Source organism: Myotis brandtii, unplaced genomic scaffold (assembly GCF_000412655.1).
Source record: "Myotis brandtii unplaced genomic scaffold, ASM41265v1 scaffold902, whole genome shotgun sequence".
In the NCBI taxonomy this organism is placed as follows: domain Eukaryota; kingdom Metazoa; phylum Chordata; class Mammalia; order Chiroptera; family Vespertilionidae; genus Myotis; species Myotis brandtii.
In genome coordinates this window covers 2,914,479-2,937,837 of record NW_005371709.1, presented here as the reverse complement: position 1 = coordinate 2,937,837, position 23,359 = coordinate 2,914,479, and the positions used below count along the sequence as shown (strand labels likewise).

Below are 23,359 nucleotides of genomic sequence, written 5' to 3'. Positions count from 1 at the left end.
CATTAGGCTAAGTAAAATAAGCCAAACAGAGAAAGACAAATACTGGGTGGTATCACTTACATATGGAATCTTAAGGGCTCGGGGGTGGGGGAAAAGGGAGAGGTTGGTCAAAGGGTACAAACTTTCAGCTATGAGATGAGTAAGGTGTGAGGCTCTGATGTATAAAAGGGAGAACACTGTATTGTATAACTGAAGTCTGCTAACAGAGAACGTAAATGTTTTTACACACAAAAAGAAGATAAACATGTGAGGTGATGGATGTGCTAATTAACTCGATGGGGGATTCTTTCACAATGTATACATACTAGTATATCAAATCACCACAAAGTATGCTTCAAATAGCTTACAATTTTATTTGCCAACGATACCTCAGTAAAGCTACAATTTTTAAATAAACAAATTTTAAATAATGTAAATGAAGACTATCAAAGCAGGGGCCCAGAGTTTGGCAACGTTCCACTCCACACAGGCTCTGACCCTGGGTGGTGGCTGAGGGAAAGGAGCCCAAGCGGGCACATCTGCCCAGAGAGCGAGGGCAGCAGCTGGAAAGGCTGAGAGGCTTAGGAGGAGGGAAAGTGCAGAAGGAGACCAAGAGAAGAGGCATTCAGGATGAATCGTGCAGAGAGAAGAGCTGTGAAAACGCTGCAACAGCCAGTGGAAGGAGGGACGGGAGGCACTGGCGCTGCTGGGGCCCAGGCCAGCCGCCTGCCCATGAGCAGCAACAGCATGGACCTTGTGCGCCAGCCCATGGACCGCACGTTACAGAGATGTAGGGGGATGCATCTGCCAGGAAGGGTTCTGTGCCTTCAGCAGTTAACTAAGAAAAGAAAAGCGCACCCCCTGTGTGTGCCTGGCACCACGTCACAGACAGCCCAGCTCTCGCCCAAGGGTGACAAAGACAGCCAAGGGGGTCACCGCTGAGGGTCACTGTGAGAGGCCTCCCGGCCAGGAGGACAAAGAAACAGAAAGTGACCAGACTAAAAATTAGAGTTCCATCTTACAGACAAGAACTTGAAGGCAGAATCGGGTGACACATTCTGTAGACCACTGGGCTCATCAAGAGGCCTGGAAATCATGACAGAGGTGGGAAGAACGGGCCCCTCAGCACGCAGGTAGCCCCAGGTGCCACCTCCCACCGAGCCCCTACCCCTCAGTCTCACCTGCATCACTATTGCTTCTTCCTCCGCTAGGTGCTGCCCGGCAAGCGTCAGGAGGGACCAGCTGCCCAGCATCTCACGCGGTGCAATGGTGTTTCAGGTTTTTAATGACAACAGCTAAGGGCGCTCAAAAACCTCCCAACTCAAAATTCAAAAACCCAATGAGGACCCTTCAAAAATCTAACAAGAGTTTATGATTGTTCTAGATACTTACAGAAAGCAAAGCTGGGGTCGGGGGTGAGGGGGAGCCATAAATTACCAGAAAGCAAATTCAGGGCTCAAAATTTAAAAAGTGTTTCTAACATGCAGACTTTTCAATAATGGAGCTGATTGCCCCGGGAGGTGGTGCACTCCCCATCACTAGAGGCAGGCAAGCAAAGACTAACGGACCCTGTGCTAAGGAGCTGAAAGAGATTTCTTACGTAACCTCCAAGGAAGGTCCTGTTTAACCCAAGATCCCACGGAATGAAATGTACGGTAGAACAATCACAGACACGCTTGGCAAATCATAAAGCAGCAGAATTAGCCACGACCCTTAAAACGTGAAAGAAGTACATGTACAACAAATAAAAGTATGACATTACACACATTAACAAGGTCTAAGTTAACAGACCCTATTACTCGGAGCTGAAATTAGAAATGTGCCCAAGAAGGACTTAGCTGAATGAATGAAAATTTGACCCACGACAGGTTACCAAAGGCAGTGAGGGATGGGTATGAATGTCCACCCTGCAACGCCGGGCGCACCCCAGAGCCCCGCACTGGCAGAGGCAGCACATGGGACGCGGTGAACTTCAGATTCGGTCAGGTGCCTGCCATGGAGAAATGGCCCACACAGCACCTTCCGACAGCAAAGGCCTGACCTTTGAGACCCTGAACAGTTCCTCCCCGTGAGGAACATGGGGGTCACGGGAAAGCCCCGACCCCACGGACCAAACCCTCTCCCTCCCGCAGGGTGAGGGATAAGAGCCCAGAGGGAGCTTTCTGGCCTCGGAGCATCACTCACAGCCTGGACAGAGCCTGGTTATGCTGGAACAGCAGTTCTGGTAACGTGTGCAGCTGGTTCCGGTTCAGTCGTCTGCAAAACAGAAGAGAGGAGGAGTTGGGGATTGCCGGGGGAATCCAGGAAGGCCGAAGGGCTTTTCAGAAAGCACTGGATTCGGAGTCAGAGAACCCAGGGTTCAAATCCTAACACGGTCGCTGTGCAACCCCAGGGAAATCACCTTCTTTGGGCCTCAGTTTCCTCATCTATAAAGTGGGAGTTCTGCCATCCTACACTTGGGGAGGATACGAGCAGAATATCTGTGAAAGCCCCCCGCCCCGGGGCCTGCCATGGAGAGAGTGGGCGGGCAATAATGTGTAGAGCACCTTTCCTGCCATTATTTCCTCCCATGCCCATCAACATCTACTCTTACAGCTGCAGGACCCTTTGTGATCTAAAAGGCCCTGATCGATCTCTCTCAGTGTGTGAGTTGGGTATCTGACTACACATGAAATATGAGGTAAATCCCAACGGGGCAGGACTGGTCGCGTGTTTTGTTTTGTTTTTAAGAATTTTTATGAGCTTATTTGAGCCAAACTGATGACATACACTGGGGAGCAAGATAGCAAATGCTCCCTGGACACATGTTTCTGGCTCTTTATTGTTCTTAGGCACATTTGGCTCAGTGGCAACTCAACTTTTATTGTTTGCTTTTAGGCCTTCTTTCAAAACAAAAATAGCTTTATTGATTTTTTTAATTATTTATGGAAATGCATGCTAAATTTTTTTTTTAAGGCTTCAAATAGTAGAAGAAAACATATTCGGCCACTTGCACGTTTCTGACTCAACAATTTGTGGGTGTCTTTTCATGCCAAACAACAGAGAATAACCCCTTTATTTGTAGTGACCGACTGCTTATGTTCACCATTCCTAGTTCCTCTAGTGGTGGACGGACAACTTCTCAGTGTAACAAAACAGGCGGGAGTGGGCAGTCTGGGTCTGGAATGCAGCCTGATGAGAAGACGTGCAGAACGAACCTGGACTCGTCCCAGGGAAGCAGCAAAGTTTACCCAGACTTATCTCGCCACCTTAGACAACACACTCTTTTTTTCCCCTCATTTTCTAAAGTGCCCGTTGACATACACTATATTAGTTTCAGATGTACAACACAGTGATTAGACATATATGTAACTTACAAAGTGATCACTCCACTAAGTCTAGTACCCACCGCTCATAGTTATTACAATACTCCTGACTATACTCCCTATGCTGTACTTTACATCCCCAGGACTAGCAGGCAACTAATTCTCTGACACTGGGGTGTTGGCCTCCAGCCCATCAGGAGATGTGACACCTGTAAACTATGGAGCCTTGGTACTCACACTGTGGCCCCCGGACCACCTGCAGGGGCGTCACCTAAGAGTTGGTAAGAGCCTCACCGTCTCAGGCTCTCCCCCAGGCCTGTAGAGTCAGTCTGCATTTCAACAGGATCCCCAGGCGGCCTGCGTGCTCGGCGAGGTTGGAGCAGCACTGGGGTAAAATGCAGCCCCTGCCCTCCGTCTATGGCACAGTCTGAGTTTCACACAACCTCTCCTTTGACAGATCTAGACAATGATCAACTAGCTCAGCAAAAGCTCCCTTTTGCTGGGAGGGAGGAAGGAATGTAATTCTATGTGGCTGGCACTTTACCTCCTAGGAGTCACCCTCTGTCTGCTATGTGTGAGAGATACCATTTCCCAGCACAGTACAGGCAGTTAGACCAGCTGGAAGAAGCGTTACCTAAAGGACCGGCTCCTAGGAAAACGCATCGCTGCTTCAGAAAAAAGGGACCACCAAGAGAATCCTTAAAGCAACAGTAGACCTCAGATGGCTCCAAGTTCCTTAACCTCCTCCAATAAATTAATCCTGTGTTTACACTGCCTGGTAATCACTGGTTTTTGTTTTGTTTTGTTTTCCCCCCCGAGATGTTCTCAGTTTTCCAGCTTCAATTTCTGAAAAACACTTAAAAGGAAAAGGGATCTAATAACTAGTTGAAGTGGAAAATCAAAGGACATCGAGGGCGGGTCCCAGCGAGGTGCGGGGCCTGCAGGGAGCGAAGAATAATACCCTGGCAGCAGTGGCTACCAGTCCATAGCAGCCTCACCGTGTGCCGGGCACCAGAACAGATGTTTTATAGGCGTCACCTTCCGTCGGAGGAAAGACAGAATAAAACGGAGGGTTTCTTTCTCGATGACAAGGCCTTACGTTCACACACACCTCTTCTGGTCTCCTCCTTGCAACAACCCCACGGGGAAGGCGTCACCACCTCCATCGCGCCACATGGCTTGGTCTTCACAAATGCTCGGGACATGTTTGTTGACTCTGCTGCCTGGCCTCTCTGACATCAGAGGAATTAGGATGTCCAGAGGTGAGTGACCCCCCGATCACCTCCAAACTCCCCAGAGGTGAGGTTCTGAAGTCTGCCTCTCCCCAGCTCCCCATCCTGGCTGCCTCCACACGACAGGCACATCGACGACCCCCACTCAGCCAGCTGAGGGTGCCTGAGCACTGCACCCCCTCCCAACATCAGACCCTGACACCCGCGGCACCCCGATCCTCATGGCCGCAGAACCGCACGCGGCTGCTTCTGCACTCAAGCCTGTAACTGCTCATAAGACCAGTTATGTCTGTTCCCAAACCTGTTTAGCCAGAGGTACTTATAATTATAATTGTATAATTGAATGAACTGTTACATAAACAAACCAAATACCAGTGCGAAAAGAGAGAGTCATCTCTATGAAAACTAGGCTGAATGCTTTGAAAGAGTCACTAAAAGGGAAGCTGCTAATTAAAGGGCTGATGAATTACGGGAAAGACTGCAGGGCAAGAGGATCATTCAAGAAATTCAGGATCCTCCCCCCAGCTTGCTCCCAAGGACCCTTCAGAAATCTCACTCACCCTAGAGAAACCAAAACCAAAAATCCTAAGTAAGGTGTACGTGTGTGGTTTAGGTGAACTCCAATCAGCATCTCATAATAAAAAGAAAGGTCTTGGCAAAAAAAAAAAAAAAAAAAAAAAGGAGGGGGGTAGGTAGGAGGGGAGGTCAATAAGTGCTCATTTATATGTTATAACTTAAAATGAGATGTTTACAGTATGTGTGGTGTTTATGACTCCCCACTTTATCCAACTTTTATGATTAATTGATTCACCACTGGTCCCCGACAAGTCCGAGAGGGTGCTGGCCGTCCACAGCAAGCACTGGACCCCCAGGGACAGAGCAGCCACAAAGAAAGGAACTTGGAAAAGGACAGAAGGGATAAAGTCTACAGTGATGTCATTACTCAAAAAGTAGGGCCCTGCCCAGCCTTGGATGGCAGAAGCAGGCGTGATGAGGGCCACCAGGCCATGTCTGAACCCCACTCACTTTCTCTCCTCCTCCAGGGCCTGGCAGTACCCGAGCTGAAGCTGGAATGGGTTAGGTCCGAATCAGCCCCTCATAACCATGTCAGGAGTGGAGTATGTTTTGTTCTGAGCCCTTTACACATCTGTTCAGCTGGGGGCTCCTTGTCACCCAGGTTAGGGCTGGCTGAGGAAGGCCAAGGAAAGGTCACCTTGACCTGCAGGAAGGCACTGAGACAACCCTACCCTTTCCCTTTCATTTAATACCTTATTTTCTTTTATATAAAAGAGAAAAGGGAGGTATTAGGACATAGCCATTAAGAGCTCAGGCTTTGGAGGCTACATGGTCCCAGTTCTAATCCCCTCTCCTGCATGTAATCACTTAATAATCACTTCCTGAGGCAAGTGCTTAACTTCTGTGCACCTCTATTTCTCATCTGAAAGCTCCCACTGACCCAGTGTTGCTTCAAGGATTAAAGGAGATATTGGGGGCGAGGGGCAAAGAGCTCATCTTGGTGCCTGGCAGAGAGTAAGGCAATCAATAGTAGCTATTATTATAAACTCATTGGAAAATCCATAAAAATATAAAAGCACAAAGAATAAAATTAAAGTTACCTGTTAACCCACCACTCAATGCAGTGAGAGTTAATATTGTCAATTCTTTTTCTCCTCCTGCATTCTGTACACATACAAGTTAATTTTTATTTACACAAATGTCACTTCCTGCCTTTTCCACTTAACATTATATTGTGTGTACATTCCCATGGCCATGATTGTTCTCCCAAAGTGTGATTTTACCGCTATGTTTCCACCAGAATGGCTGTTGCCAATTTTTTATTGTATTTCAATAATGTACAATGAGCATCCTGATATATACATGTTTTTAGCCATGTCTCTGATTATTTCTGGCTCAAAAGGCATGAATAACAGAGTTCTTGACACCTACATACAAACCACTTTGCCAAAACATGAGATTGGGCCCTGGCAGGTAACCCAGTTGTTTAGAGCATCCCCCAGATGCACCAAGGTTGTGGGTTCAATCCCTGGTCAGGGCACATACAAGTGTCAACCACTGAATGCATAAATGTGTGCAACAACAAATCAATGTCTCTCTCTCTCTCTCTCTCTCTCTCTCTCTCTCTCTCTCATCAATAAATAAAATTTAAAAGAAAAATTAGGTTGGTGACCACCCTGAATGTGAGTGCCAATCCCCCCCCACCTCACCCATACCACGTGCCTTTTTCCCCCTCATTATTGCCCATCTGAAATGCAAAAATTGATCAAGACACATTTGCAAACTTGAAAGCCCTGTAAGGAACAAACCATGCAAGTCCGAAATGTCTCCACCTTCCAGTGTCTGTACTGTGGCCCTGAGCACCCAAAACATGGCTCCTCAGGTGCCCCCAGGGCTTCCCTGATGGTCCCCTCCACACACCAACGCTTCCTTAAGGCCACACACATCGGTGAACAGTGTTTACACCTGGGTATGAGATTATAGGAAGAAATCTCACTTCCTCTGTAATGTGTGGATTTTTTGCCATAATGCATTTTCGGTGAGCGGGGGGAGGAATAGCTGCATCTAGAATGTGGGATGAGGACAGTCTCCAGCTCTCTCTCTACTGTGACCTCATGATGATGCCGTGACCATGTCCACGCTGCAGCTGCCCCTGGCTCCTATCAGCAGGCGGGAGGCAGGCTGGGCGTGCCGTCCTGCCCCTGAGCACACACCCCCTTGGCCACCAGGCTCAGTCTGCTCGTGTCCCTTCAGAGCCAGCCTCCACCGCCCTCCTGAGCCCACACCCACAGACACTTACAGCCGCTCCAGCTCCTTCATGTCGTCCAAAGCCCCCCGTTCCACCACTCCAATCTGGTTCTCCATCAGCTGCCTGAGGAAGCGAAGAGACAAAGACAGCTACAGCATGTTGGACAAGGACTCCTGGAAACAGCTGGCACCAGGGAGTGAGACAGGAGCTGTGCCTGAGACGCGTGCAGACCTGAGTCCGGCCTGAGCCCACAAAATTTCCTCACAACGTTGCCAATTCCCAGCAGGGACTCCTCGGCACACCCAGCCTCAACCGCAAGATGCGCTTCCAGCCCCAGCCCCATGCTGATCCCTGCATGGCAGAAGGCCACAGGACACCAGGGCACCAGGTCATTGCTCCAAGGCATGCTCAGGAAGCCGGACCCAGGCAGCAGGCAGCAGGGGCTGCTCTGGGCTGCAGGTGCATGTGCCCTCCTTTGGCCCAGAGGGTGAGTTTCCAAGGGGCAGAATGGACAGAATGGGCCAGTAGCAGGGGGAGGGGATCCGGTGCCAACTGGGCAAAGCCCACACATGCAGCACATTCTGCAGTTGGCAGACGACACCCCCTCTGCCTGCACCCCGACTCTGCCTGGCCCATCTGCTGCCAGCTGAGCCACCTGGCTCCATGGGGCTCTGCACCTCCTCATTGCCAATGCGCCATGCAGCCCAGAGCGTCCAGCTGGCGGACAGCAGTTTTTGCCAACAGATCGCCTGTTGCATGGTAATTTTTGAGGTTGTCAAACGTGTTTTTCTACCTACACGTTCCCTTCTCCACTCTCCAGCGGGTGGTTTATGTGCTCCCACATGCACCGCAGATGAGGTTTGAGACAGGGCAGAGGGCAGAAACAGCCACCACCCACTTCTTTTTCTCCACTTGTTTCCAGAGGCCTATGCTACTGAGGAGCTCCCAGTGTAGACCTGGGTGGGGAAGAGGGGCACAAACCAGGAGGAAGGGGAGCTTCCTCAGGCTCAAAAGAGATTTCTGGATCCTGGGATGGGGTCAGAGATCAGTGGGCGTTAGCTATGACCCCAGAGAGGATCAGCCACAAGATCCCCAGTTCCTCCAAAGACCCTCAGAAATGAATGCAAAGCAAGTAGTTCTGACAGAACTGAGGCCCCAGGGCCCTTGCACTTCCCTGGGAATAAGGGACGAGGGGTTCTATGACTGTCTGATGTTCAATGCATCAGGATGCATGCCTGGCAGGCTGCCTCTGCATCGAGATCAGCAGAGAAGGAGAGATGAAGGGATCAACACCCTCCTGGCCCCTCACCCCTGCCCAGCATGACAGAGGAGGTGCTGCTGATGGCTCCTTTCCCAATAGCGTCGTGCCCACTGCCTCCAATACCTGCCGCTGTCAAGCAACCCAGGAAAATCGACTCTACCCTCAAGGGCTCCCAATCACCTGCCCTCTCAAGCCAGGGGCAGCCCCTTGCTGGGGAGTTTTCTGGGCCACAGGTTCAAGGGAACTATGGAGACTGTTACAGACTGAACTGTCCCTGCTCTCCACGCCCCCGCCCCTTCCCAGATATTAATGCATTGAAGCCCTAACCCCAATGTAACTGTATTGGAGACAGGGCCCTTAGGGAGGTCACTGAGGTTAAATGAGGTTATAAGGATGGGGCCCTCATCTGCTAGGACTGGTGTCCTTATAGGAAGAGACACCAGAGCTCTCTCTGTGCACACACAGAGGACAGGCCACCTGAGGACACAGCAAGCGGCTGGCCGGGAAGAGAGGCCCCACCACAAACCAGCCCTGATGGCACCTTGATCTTAGATTCCTTGCCTCCAGGCCTGTGAGAAAATAAATGTATGTTGTTTATGCCACCCCATCTGTAGTATTTTGTTAGAGCCGCCTGAACAAAGACAGAGACCTAAAGATTCCGCACGGTCCCTCGGTCTTCCCTCACCCCAGGAGACAACCGGTGGACAAGACAGCCCCATCTGCCCAGCCCAGGTCCCGCCAGGCAGCCACCACCGGTGCCTATGCCATCACCCAATTTTTCAGCCATGCTGGAGGCAGTGGCTGCTCCGGGTCAGGACTCACCATCACTTCCACCCCACCACCCTCAGGGTGTCCCAAGACGGACTCCACGTGGAGGAGCCCAGCCTGCCTACAACCCTACAACCCTACAACCCTACTACCCTACAACCCTACAACCCTACAACCCTACAACCCTACTACCCTACAACCCTACAACCCTACAACCCTACAACCCTACAACCCTACAACCCTACAACCCTACAACCCTACTACCCTACAACCCTACAACCCTACAACCCTACAACCCTACAACCCTACTACCCACAGCCAGGGCTCTGCCTAGGACACACAGGCCATTGCCGAGGGAGGGGGCAGGGGGAGGTTACAAGCAGGAGCAGATCCCATACTCACAGCACCCGCAGCTGCTTGAGCCCTGCAAAGTCGTTCTTATGGATCCGGGTGATGTTGTTGCCATTGAGTTCCCTGGTGGAGGAGAGGAGAGAAGGAAATGGTGAGATGTGCAGGGTGGGTCCGCAGGCCGGGGGCTCAGTTCCAGGCTCCTTCGCTCCCTGGCTCAAGCCTGACATCTGACCCGTAGGGTGGGTGCTCCCCAGCCAAGTCTGCGGCCCTCGAGTCTATGTGGAGGCCCAACAAGCTGGGGGCTGTTGGCAGCAGATGTCCAACCAGCAGGAACGCACAAGGCTCCCTCCTGGGAGTTCTGCTAAACCCAACACGGAGCTTTGCCCCTGAATGAACTCAGTCTAGTTGAAGAGATGAGACATTAACACACGAAAGAATTGGAAAAGTAGCCAATTAGAAGCTATTTAGGTGGAATCCTTGCTGAACGCCAGCTTCCTCATCTATGAAATGGGGATAATAACTGTCTCTCATAGGGTTTACATGAGGCATAAGTAGGGAAAAAGTACGGCCTGTGGTTTAAAAGGACCCCCTTGGGAACACGGTTTTTGTCATCTGGTGGCACTGGTTCCTGTGAGCTGTCCGTATTCTGAACAGGAGAGAGTAGAGTGGGCCATGCCATTCAATGGAAACTGAGGAAGTGGGACTCAAGCTGAGACGGACAGGACAAGGCAGATCTGCAGGGTAGGAGGATCAGAGCGGACATTCAAAGAGGGAGAACACCCAGCAGATCCATGGGGTGGGGGTGGGGGGGGACAGGCTGAGAGTCAGAGCCAAGGGAAGCAGAGTTGGGGGAACGTGGGTCCAGACCACAGAGGGTCGGAGAAAGCCGAGGAGAGACAGGGAGCCAGAGAGGTCTCTGAGCAGGAGCCTGCCCTGAGGTCAGCCCTGTAGCAAGAGGAGGGTGGGAGGCAGCGGGAGGACTGGAGGGCAGGGCTGAAGAAGGGAGGGATCCCACTCTCTGATCCCAGGGCCGGGCCTACAAAAGTGGTGGCTCCTTCCCTCACACCACCCTGGCCTCTGGCCCCTGTGTTCCTCCTTAGCCCTCCCCAGTCACATCCTGGGCACCTTGGACCTAGAGCCCACCTTAGAGGCTGTCTGGTCCCACCTCCCCAGCCAGCCTCCAAGGGAAGCCCCACAGCACACCTCAGAACGACAGGCCCTGCAGGAGTCAGGCGCTCCGCTCCCCAGAAAGTTCTTCCGCTGAGCCACACACCAGCAGAATCTCCCTCGGGCCTCGCACCAAACCTAGCTGTCACCTCCGCATCTAACCAGTCTGTAGAGCTCCAAGTTCACAGCCACCGCGTTCCCTCCTTTCTCACCTCTGTCACAGTCACCACGTGCTTGGCAACAACCTGTCACCACCCCATGTTCCCCTGAAGCGCAGTCTCGTCACTTACCAACTGTGGCCAACCCGAGCCCGAGCTGCCGTGAAGAACAGCAAGTTCTCTTTCCTGAAAGTGTTCGGAAGTGTGTTTGGACTAGATGTTCTAGAATCGTACCCACTAAGAACAACGTGTGATTAGTTTCCACACACTCCTCACGCCAGGCTGGAAAGAGTTATCGTGTCCATCTTGCAGAGGAGGGAAGAGTGGCTCAAAGAAACGAGGTGCCTTCCCCAAGTCACCAGCTGGTAAATGACAGCAGGGGCCTGAGCTGGGCCATCTGATCCCAGAGCCCAGGCTTCTACCAGGCCAGGCTGCCTCCTGAGCTGACAAACCAATAATTCATTCAGCTCATTACTCTCTCTGCCCTTCCCCTGTGCCTGGCTCTTGATCTTGGGGAGCAGCTGGAAAAACTCATTCCCTGCTCCCCGGCTCCTTTCTAACAGGGTCTCTCAGAGGGGCTGGAGGCCTCTCCAAGGTAACGAGGCCGTTGGTGGGAGCCCCAGCCGGAGCTACTTCCCGCCCTAAATGCCGAGAGCTTGCCTCTCCCTGTGAGACGGGATCTTTTCAATGTAAAGGTCTTTCTTTATTGAACTAGATATTCTTCCCTGAAACAGCCAGCCCTGAGCCTCACTTGTGCTGCACCCCAATCTCTCCTTCTGCAACACGCCTGGGCCATCTTACTGAAACTCATCCCCAAAACCACAAGGAATTTTTGGTTGTTTGAATTTTTTCATTACAAAGATATGTCAGCATTGATTCTAAGAGCAAAACGTTGAGCTTAAATGGACATCAACAGAGCAATGCTTAGCTGGCTTTCAGCACAGCCATGAAGCCAAACTCTATGCAGCCATTTCAAATGGTGCAGATCAGTTCGTATTGACGGGGAAAGCTGTCCAGCACACAATACGTGGAAAAGGGTTATAAGATGCTTGTGTCCTATGAGCCTCCTTATGTAAAAACTCACACGCACATCAACACACGCAGACGAAGCTCACAGGGGGCTGTGTCCCCCATATCAATGTCAGTAACTGCTGCGCAGTGGGACTTATGGTGACTTTCTTTTTTATATTTTCCTGCATTGTTTGAACTTTTAAAAAAACATGTATGTTTGTATAAGCTGACATTACTATTCAAGCTATTGCATTTAAAAATGAGAGTAATGCCCTAGCTGGTTTGGCTCAGTGGATAGAGCATCGGCCTGGGGACTGAAGGGTCCCAGGTTCGATTCCGGTCAAGGGCACATGCCTGGGTTATGGGCTCAATCCCCGGTAGGGGGCGTGCAGGAAGCAGCCAATCAATGATTCTCTCTCATCATTGATGTTTCTCTCTCTCCCCCTCTCCCTTCCTCTCTGAAATCAATAAAGATATATTTAAAAATAAATAAATACATAAATAATAAAAATGAGAGTAATATATGCACATTATTGTGTGTTTTTTCAATTTCTTGAAGAATAAAGGAAAAAATTATAATCACACATAAACTCATCACCCAAAAGTAACCCCCATTAACATTGTGGAATATTTTCTCCCATGCCTGTTTTCTTTGGATACAAGTTTTATATCGTTGAGATAATTCAACAAATACTTACTGAAGGCTTACTATTTGCAAAGTATTCTGCAAGGTTCTGAAGCCATGAGGATGCATGAGACATGAATGATATCAAAGCCTACAATGTCACAGCCTGTCTGTCCCCCTCTTACGGTTTTGACTGGCCATGAAGTGTCCCCTCATGTGGACAGATCAAGTTCCTGGGGTGTCCCACGATTCCCTGTTACTAGAACACCGGGGCTATTTTGATGTTGTTCAATCATAAATACTACTGCACAAAATTTGGTGGGCATTTGGGAGAAATACGTCCCTCTACGGAATTACTCAGTTAAAAGTCATGAAAAAGCTGGTGAGTTTTACAATCATTCATTCCTTTCCATGGCAGCCATGGTTTATAAAGCACTTGACTACAATAATTATTCATTTTACAGACGGCAAAACTGAGGCAGAGACAAACGCTTAGACTTGTCTGAACAAGGCAGGACCGAATGTGGAACTCGGGAAACTGAGGATGAGACAGACTCCCACCGGGTGGGCGGGGTGGGCTGGAGGGCTCTCGCTCATATGCCTCTCCTCGGGCCCTTCTGCACCGGGGCCCACTGTGCAGACGGCAGGAGAAACTCCTTAGCCTACCATCAGCTGGTTCCAGCCCCTCCTCACTTCCTACACCTCACTCCATCTCTGGGTCAGGGAAGGCCTGGGCCAGGCAGGCAGAAGAGGACAAGGTGCAGACAGCAGAGCAAACTCAGCCTCCCCCCATCAGCCTTGCTCTCTAACCCAGGGGCTCAGTGCCTCCTCTCAGGGAAAAGCCCTTGAGAAAGCAACCTTCGAGGCTCATCAGACCCCCAGGTCTGGAGGCTGCTGCTTAGGGAGGCATTATCACCACGTAGGCTGAGAAAATGACCTCCAGCGGTTGGTCGGCCCCCTCCCCCTCAGCAGGGCGGCCCACCAGGATCAAGTTTCCAACCTGGGCCAACCACTTCCCCTCCACCCTCAGTAGAGGCTGCAGAATGAGGGAAGGAGGTCATTTTTCTCCAACACCTGACTCCTCCAACAGGTGCTGCTTGTGTGTTGCCATGGAGATGCCCCTCTGCAGGAAGCTGCCTAGGAAAAATGAGAGAAGCTGCTGTGACCTTAAGACCAGAGCAACCACGTCAGCTGGGCCCTCTGGGGCACTTCCCGGCCTCGTGTCTCAGGAAGCACCCTGGGTCCTGAGCTTCCTGCCACCACTTCTTACTGAGCCCCCGTGTGTGCAGGCTCTGAGCCCAATGCCAAGCACGCTTCACCTCACTGCACCCTCCCTGGGAGGTGAGTCATGGTCTCTCCATCCTGCTGATGAGGAAACTAAGGCTCAGACTGATGAGGTGATTTTCCCAGAGCCACACAGCTAGTAAGTGGTGGGGCTGGATCAAACCAGGCCAGTGTGATTCCCTGTTCGTTCCCTACCTCACGATGCCTCACGTTGATGGGCTCTGTCCGCCCACCTCTCCCCCGTGTGCTCATGCCTTCATGGAGCTGAGAAGCCACGTGTGTGCTGTGGACAGGGAACACTGGGCCCTGTCGTGAGACTGTCTGCCCTGCCTGGCGCTGTTGCTCACTTGGTTGGAGCATCATTCTGTGTACCAGAAGGTCTAGGGTTCAGTTTCCGGCGGGGGCATGTGCAAGAGGCCACTGATCCATGTGTCTCTCTCACATTGATGTCTCTCTCTCTCTCTCTCTCTCTCTCTCAAATCAATAAAACAAATAAAAATTTTTAAATAGTATACTCATATGTAAAACACTTTCAAAAGGGTCGGGGGCGGCTATCTACTCTGCCTAAGCAGCAAGATCAGGGGAGCGTCCCAGCTGCTGAGCAAAGAGCATTCTTAGCGGCTAAATAAAAGCTTGGGCTTTGGCGCTAAACAGTCCAGCCTCACATTCCTGCTCCACCATTCCTGGCTCTGTGCTTAGGCAAGGAGCTTAACTTCTCTGAGCCTCAGTTTCTAGATTCGTAAAATGGGGACAATAATAGTACCCACCTGCTTGAGATGTGGTGAAGTTTTAATTACTTAATATTTCTTCTTTTTTTTACATTTGATTTTTAGAGAGAGGAAGGGAGAGGGAGAGAGAGAAACATTGATGTGAGAGCACAACATCGATCGGCTGCCTCCTGCATGTCCCCCAACGGAGATCCAGACCACAACCCGGGCATGTGCCCTGACCAGGAATCAAGCCAGCAACCTTTTTGGTGCAAGGATCAATGCCCAACCAACTGAGCTACCCTGGCCAGGGTGAATGACTTAATATTTCTAAAACACCGAGAGCAGGGCTCCTGTATCAGCATTACCTGCTGCAATAGTTTTACTACTAGTGTTGCTGTTGCTGCTGCTGTTGTTTTCCTCAAGGACTATGGCTGCCCCAGGCAGGCGGTGCCCCAGGCACAGCTCGGGCTGGTGCTGGATGGGCAGGGCCATGCTGATTAGGGAGGAGCCAGCTACCCAGGCCCTGCAGGCCCCAGGATGCCAAGGCCCAGGGAAGACGCCCTGAGATGGTTGTCTCCCTTCCCAAAGTGATGGGTCTGCACCCATTCTTGTCCCCCAGGAGGAAGTACACTGGGGTGGCAGATGGCCCCGATTTCCATCAGTTCCTGTGTGGTCCAACCCTGAAAGGGAAACCTCGGTGGGAAAAGATTTGGGAGACAATCCTCCGAAGCAAAGTTACTGAGAAAAAAACAAAAACACACAGGATTTCTTGAATCCTCTCAGGAAGCAAGAATCTGATCCCCAGCATCTGGGTGTTTATGATAAACCAAGGGAAACCCTCGGATTTCCTAGAACCGCAGGAATAAACACCGTGGGCCCCTGGCGGGGAGTTCTGGGGCCCCACACGCCTCACAGGCATTTCTCGCCCTGGAGTTCCAGCCATTCCTGGTGCTGTTTCGCTGAGGGGCCAGGACATCCCACAGCAGCGCAGGCCTGCAATGGGAGGCTCCGTCCCCTTCAAATCCCATCCTGCCGAGTCTCCAAAATATAAACACGAGGCTCTGCCTGTGACTGAGCCGGGCCTCTGGGCTGGGAGACTGTCCTTTGAAATCTTAGCCGGGCCAAATCCACGGCACTGAGCACGTGCAGTCAGACCAGAGAACTGAGGGAAGGAAGACTTTCCCTCTGCAGCTAGGCCCACAGACGAGGCCGGACACCCCGACCTCCAGGCCAGCCGCTGTGTGCCTACGCCTGTCATTGCACCTGGAGCCCCACGGAGCCCCTGCCCGGGCTCCCCACAATCCCACTGGCTCCCCTCCAATCTGTTCTCCAAGCCACAGCCAGAGAGATCTTTTCAAGATGCAAATCTGATCATGTCACTCCCCACTTAAGCCCTTCAATGAATCCCCATTGCGCTTGGAATCAAGACAAAAATCTTAACGTGAACAACAAGGCCTCGTGGTCTGCCCTGCGCGGAGTTCTGATGTGCTCCCCCTGGAGCAGAGCCTCTGAACTCCCCATTCCCTCTGCTTGGGACGCTCCCTCCTTCCTCTTCGCCTAACTCAGTGGTCAGCAAACTCATTAGTCAACAGAGCCAAATATCAACAGTACTTCTTCAAAATTGTGCTCCCCCTAGAGCAGAGCCTCTGAACTCCCCATCCCCTCTGCTTGGGACGCTCCCTCCTTCCTCTCGGCCTAACTCACTCCAACCCGTCCTTCCACTTGGTCAGACCTGCTGTCCCAGGCCCACGGAGCATCCCAACCCTCTCCTCTTAGCACAAACCTGGGGCATTTTTATATGAGTGATGCCTCAGCCCCTGAATAAGGTTAGGAGCTCCATGAGGACAGACTGTCCGCTGATGTTTTTCGTCATGTACCCCCAGGGCCTAACACAGCACATGGCACATGGAAGAAGGTTCTTAAAAGCATGATAAATTTCCATTCAAACTGGCAGATTCCAAATAGCACTGCGCCGAGTATGTTTTCCCTGCTTCCCTGCTCCCCAACTTTAAAAAAACCACTAAGTGAGAAATATTCTCCCCAAACAGACATCAGCCAATAAAAGCTCCTCACACAGAGGACACTGCTGTGTTACTAACAACCTCCAGGGCCCACAGGTTAAAAAACTAATATTTCTCTGAGCGCCTTTCACAGGAAAATGCCAGCCCCCGGGCTTCAGTGGCTCTGCTCCTCCACTTCCTTCTGCCTCAGGGCCCTCGCCCTTTCTGCTCCCTCAGCCCAGCACAGCCTGGAACAGCCCAGAACACCAGGCTCCTCCTCACCTGCCCAGCAACACACACACCTGGCTCACTGCTAACATCCTTCAGGCCTCAATTTAAATGCCCCTCCTCTAAGCAGCCTCCCCGGGAGGTGCCCGATTGCAACTTGGAGACGTGAGGACTCAATATGAGGTCCTTTGGTAAAGGCCCGTCTCCCCTGCCAGGCTGTGAGGGGACAGGGCTCCATCTGTTTTGCTCACTGCTGTACACCCAGCACCTGCGAGGCGACCTGGCACACAGTAGGTGTTCACTATATAGAGAGTGAAAATAGGGTGAGTGAGCAATCCTGCCCACCGCGCCCAGCTTCTGTGGGCACATGGCGTCTGAGGCCTGACACATGCTCCAGTCAGCCGGCTGAGCCCTCCCCACAGTCTTCAGGCCCCAGCAGGTCATGACCCAGAGGCTCCACCAACCCCCTAGCAGGGCCCACAGGCCCAGCACCAACCCCAGAGCTAGGGCAGTCCTAAACCTAGTGAGAGTCAAAAGGGCCGATGGCTGAGCAATCAGGGGACCACACAGGGCAGGTTTGCTACCCGCCTAGCTCCTGGGGACCTCTTGTTTGCTTGGCTTGAATAATAGTAATACCTGTACTATCACAACCAAGCCAGCTCACGGAAGCCTCATAATAGAAGCAGGTTAAACAGGCAGGACTCGAACCCTGACATATCTGATTTCAGGGCTCAGTTCTCTTTTTTCTCTCTAATATTTAATTGTGGAAAAACACACATAATAAAAATTTACTCTTTGATCATGTTTAAGTGCACAGTTCACTTAGGGATAAGTATATTCACATTGTTGTACAACAGATCTGCAGAACTTCTTCATCTTGAAAAGCCGAAACTCTGTGCCAATTAAACACTAACTCTCATCCCTCTCTTCCTCCGCCCCTGGCAACCACCGTCCCACTTTGCCTCTATGAATTAGACTCCTCCAGGTAACTCATACAGTGGGATCGTACAGTACTTGTCTTGTGCCTGGTTTACTTCACTAAGCATAGTGTCCTCGAGGTTCACCCATGGTGTAGCTTGTGTCAGAATGTCCTTCCTTTTTGAGGCTAAATGATATTCCACTGTATGTTACTCTGCCTTTTGTCCACCCATCAGTGGGCACCTGGGTTGCTTCCACCCTTTCGCCATGTGAATAATGCTGCTTGAACATGGGTGTACAAATACCTTCGAGACCTTGCTTTCAGTTCGTTTGGGTGTATACATAGAAGTGGACTTGTTGGACCATATGGTAATTCTATGTTTAATTTTTTGAGGAATCATCATGATGTTTTCCATAATGGCTCCTCCATTTTCTATTCCCACAAGGGTTAAAATTTCTCCACATCCTCACCACCACTCGTGATTTCCTGTTTTCTAATGGTGGTCGGCCACCTAATGGTCAGGGCCCAGCTCTTAACCCCAACTCTGCGATGGATTCTGTTCTAAGGCCAAATCTGCACCCTGTCCCTTCACTACTGAGCCCCAGTTTTGCTTTTGCCAATCCCCTTCCCAGGTCTGGGGCTCACCCCAAAACCACAACTTACAGCCAGGGCCCCACTGTTAGCCACCAGGCCTCCATGTACATGCCTGCCAAGTGCTCTCCACCCACTGCCCACCCCAAGTCCACCAATTAACTCCCTGCAACATCCCCCAATTCTGCTCACCACGCCCCTACCCCCAGGCTGGACACCCCCTCCTTACACTAACTTGGGTCCACCCCATAAACATGCACAGACAGGAATCAATCGTGGTCAAACTGCCTTTAAGCCCCAGTGCTAAGCCCTGACAGGAGTTTTGTAGGAGATGAATGAATGCCTGATGAATGAATGAATGAACGAATGAAGCCAGGCCTTATTGAGATGTGTGGAACAGTAGCAAATTTAGAAACAAAATACACATATCTCTCAGAGCCTGAAGGCTCCGGGTCCCTGGGCAGCCATACCAGCCCTCTGTGACCCAGGCAGAGAGCCCCACCTCTCTGAACCTTCTCCACATCAGCAAAGAAGGGTAAGTGATACCTTCCTCACAGGCCCGCCACGAGGAGCAAAAGGATGGACTTGGTGAAGCATCTCGCTCTGAGCCTGGCACAAGGTAGGTGCCCTTGGGGCTCCAACACCATCACCACACTCCCTTCACGTCTCTCCACCTCAGTTCTCTGATCAGTCAAGGTCCCACCACCCCACCCATCCCCATCCCCATCCCCATCCCCAAGGGCACTGGCTCCTCCTTTCCATAACTGCCCCCCACCGCCCCCATCCTGCCTCTGCCCCCAGCAGACTGCAGTCCACCTGCCCCTACACTGCAAACAACACCCCCGCCTTGGAGCTCCTGCTCTTGTTCTCTCCTCCTGAAAACTTCCTCACCGCCTACTCAATCCCCCACTATCTGCCTTCCACCCTCCACTTCTTCCAGGAAACCGGTCTGCCTGGCTTTGCCGTGACCCCATCACAGTTCCAGAGCTTTCCTTGGCCAGACTGGCTGCTCCCCACACGGCCAGCCCTCTTCCCGCCTCCAAACACCTTCTTGGTTTGGCAGCAACTACTCTTTATCCAGGTTCAAAGCCACAGATGTTCTGCCAATGCTCCTTGTGTCACACAGAGGACAGGGCGCTTCCTGCCTCCCACAGCCCTGCCTGCCCTCCCACGTGGGCGGAGGCCAAAGGCCGGACCTTCCTCACCAGGAAACCCCAGCACCAAGCAGTTTCTCAGCCGTGGTCTGAGCACCTCCTGCACCTGAATCACCTGAACTGCAGTCAGCAAAGGTTGCGAACACAGCTTTCTGGGGGGGGTGGGGGGGGTCTGCATTTGGACCAGCATCCAGGAGATTCCTATTCCCATGAAGTTCCTCTTCCACTGCCCTCATGGGTTTCACTGCTTCCCCAGGAGGCCCCCCCGACTGCCACTCCAGCCTGAACACTCTCCAGAGTAACCATCCCTGGTTCCTACCTCTAGAGCAGTGGTTCTCAACCTTCCTAATGCCGCGACCCTTTAATACAGTTCCTCATGTTGTGGTGACCCCCAACCATAAAATGATTTTCGTTGCTACTTTATAACTGTAATTTTGCTACTGTTATGAATCGTAATGTAAATATCTGATATGCAGGATGTATTTAGGCGACCCCTGTGAAAGGGTCGTTCGACCCCCATAGGGGTCACGACCCACAGGTTGAGAACCGCTGCTCTAGAGTCATGTTTTCACGTAGCTGTTTACTGGCAAAAGAGGCAGAAGCCAACCACATGGCTTCTCCAGGATCAACTTTATTCACAAGATTGTTCGCCCAGGCTCAAGCCTAGGGTCCCCCATGGCCCTCCCACGTGCTCTCTCTGCCTCGGTCCGGGCCTGCCTCCCTCCGGTCTCAGCCTCTGCAGCAGCCTCCTCATCCTATGAGGACCAGTCCTCTCCTACTGCTGCTATAACAAATTACCACGTGCTCAGTGGCTTAAAACAACATCAATGTCTTACCTTACAGTTCTGGAGATCAGAAGTCCCAAATCAGTCTCACCGGGTGTATTCCTTTCTCTAGGCAAGAATCGTTTCCTTGCCTTCCCACCTTCTAGAGGTCCCTGCATTCTCGGCTCCTGGCCCCCTTCTCTCACACCAAGCTCTTATAGGCCACATCTCCTACCACTGACTCTGACCCTCCTGCCTCCTCCTACAGGGATCCTGTGGTTACGTTGGGCCACCTGGATAATCCAAGGTCATCTCTCACCTCAAGATCCTTAACTTACTAATATCTGCAAAGTCCCTTTTACCCTGGAGGGCCACATTCACAGGTCCCGGGGATCGGGACGTGAACATCGCTGGGGACCATTATTCAGCCCACCACAAGGACCATATTTTCTAAAGCAAAGATCAGAGCCATGAAAGGTCTTACCAGAAGTTTCTAGAAAAAAAAAAAAAAACCTCAACCTTTTTTTAGCACTTACTATGCACCAAGTGAAGGGACACAAAGATGCATAAAGTATGATCCCTGCCCTCAGGAAACTCAAAACCCAAGGTACCCATCAAACAAGCCACCCTTCTTAAAAAGGAATAAAATTCTCTTCCCTACAGAAGAATTCCAATTAATGACTGTAGAAGAAATAAGGGAAATAGAAAATCAAGATTGGATAATAATGGTTGCAGGCAAGATCCATTAATGAAAGCTAAAATTAGTAGGTAAGAATTTGAGGACAAAGTGGATCTTACATAGTCTCAAAGTATCTCCCGCAAATATTTATTAATTACAAATGGAAAGACAGTAACATTACAGTGGCGAGGCCTGGCAGACACCCTCTTAACCCAGAGATCAGATTAACATCACCAGCAAGGAGACATATTGATGCCATCCACCCCCGTTAGGATGTTCTGAGGGGGACACATTGTGACCTCTGACGCATTCTTGCCAAAAATGCATAACCTCAATCCAATCAAGAAAATAACACCAGACAGACCCAAACTGAGGAACCTTCTACAAAATAACTGACCACTACTTTTCCAAAAATATCAAGGTCAGCCCCAGCCGGTTTGGCTCAGTGGATAGAGCATTGGTCTGTGGACTGAGGGGTCCCAGGTTCGATTCTGGCCAAGGGCACATGCCCGGGTTGCAGGCTCGATCCCCAGTGTGGGATGTGCAGGAGGCAGCCGATCAATGATTCTCTCTCATCATTGATGTTTCTATCTCCCTCTCCCTCTCCCTTCCTCTCTGAAATCAATAAAAATATATTTTAAAAATATATATCAAGGTCATAAAAAGCAAGAAAAAACTAAGGAACTGTCACAGATTGAAGGGGCAAAGGGAAAATGACTATCAAATTCAATGGGGAATCCAGGCTTGGATCCTGGATTAGGAAAGGGACAGTAGTGGGAAAACTGGGGAAATCTAAACCACGTCAGTAGTTTAACTATTGTACCAATGTTACTTCTTAGTTTTGATCACTGTACTATGACTAAGAAAGATGTCAATATTAGGGGAAGCTGAGTAAAGGTCTGTGGGACTCTCTCTGTGCTATTTCTGCAACATTTCTGTACGCCGAAAATCATTTCAAAATAAAAGTTTTTACATTTTTTAAAAAAGAATAAAATACAGCAACGACAGCAAAACCACTGTCACAGAAAAGCTAGAAACCACAGTCATCATCCCCAACTGGCCTCCCCACCATCAGTTGGCTTCACCCTCCATTTATTCTCCACAACAAAGCCAGGCCACAGAACATCTTAAGACAGCATTTTGCACTTGTCACTCTCCACTCAAAACCCCTGGGGGTAAGTGCTCAAAGGAGCTTGTCAAAGGGACACAGGAGCAGCTTGAAATGGCTCCCACTGGCCACACGCGGGGCTCGATGAATATCAAAATATATAATGATAGTAACACACTGCAACCCAAAGACAAAGCAATAATCCACAGGTCCAGACTGTTATGAATGAACAGAAAAGCAGGTGGAGGGACGGGACGTGCTTTCTTACGGTCGTTTGCCAAGAAGAAATGATGGAGTTAAAAACTTCTCACCCGTAGGTGCTAAAGCTAGTAAGAGTTTGATGAGGAATAGGATATTCACGCAGCCTCAGAGTACCTCCCCACTAATTACTTATTCGTAACTAAGAGTAAATAGTAACTTTCCAGCTTGCCCAGGGACCAAAGCTAAAATCGCCAACACTGGGACAAGCCGACGCCGTGTGTCTTCTTCAGACGCAACCCACGGAGAAGGGCACCGCATCGCTTCCTTGGCATTCCTGTCAGAAATGCATAACCCGAATGCCATCGTAAAAAAAGGGCAGATGAAGCCAAATCGAGGGACGTTTTACAAAATAACTGGCCTGTATTCTGCAAACATGTCCAGGTCAAGAAAAACAAAGGAAGGCCGAGAAACTAGTCCGAATTAAAGGAGACCAAAGACCCATATAAGTAAATGCCATGTCTGGTCCTGGACAGAATTCTGGACCCTGGCGGGGGGGTTGGGGGGGGGGAATAGCCATGAAAGGTGTTTTGGGGACAACGGATTAAATTCATACATGATCTCATGTATTAGTTCATAAGTAGACATGGGTAGGTAACAGTAACTTATCAATGTTAAATTTTCTGATTTTGACAGCCTTGTTGATTTTAGAAAACATACAGAGAAGTACTACTATTTAGAGAAAAAAGGTGACAATGTGTCCAACCTATTGTGAAATGGTTCAGGAAAAAAAGTGTGTGTGTGTGTGTGTGTGTGTGTGCATGTGTAAAATATAAAGCAAATGGGGCAAAATATAAATAACTGAATCTGGGTAACAGATATATAGGAGTTCCTTATAATTTTTTTGCAACTTTTCTGTAAGTTTGAAATTATAACAAATTAAAAAGTTAAAATAAGAACAAGGAGTCTTTGGGGTGATGGAAATATTCTGAAATTGGATCGTGGTGATATTTAGACAACTCGGTAGATCTATTAAAAATCACTGAATAGTAAAAAAAAAAAATAATAATAAAACAGCTTTAATAGTCCCACACACATCCCCC

General features: G+C 50.3%; 1 protein-coding gene across 1 annotated transcript in view; it reads right to left on the bottom strand.

Moving 5' to 3' along the window:
- Positions 1-23,359, bottom strand: part of SLIT1 (slit guidance ligand 1) — a 158,310-nt gene that overhangs the window by 126,847 nt on the left and 8,104 nt on the right. The window contains exons 2-4 of the mRNA XM_005885463.2: positions 9,712-9,783; positions 7,332-7,403; positions 2,164-2,235 (exon numbers count right to left, since the gene is read on the bottom strand). Of these exons, the coding sequence (XP_005885525.2) occupies positions 2,164-2,235; positions 7,332-7,396 (137 nt within the window). The 5' untranslated portion in view covers positions 7,397-7,403; positions 9,712-9,783. The remainder of the gene's footprint in view (positions 1-2,163; positions 2,236-7,331; positions 7,404-9,711; positions 9,784-23,359) is intronic.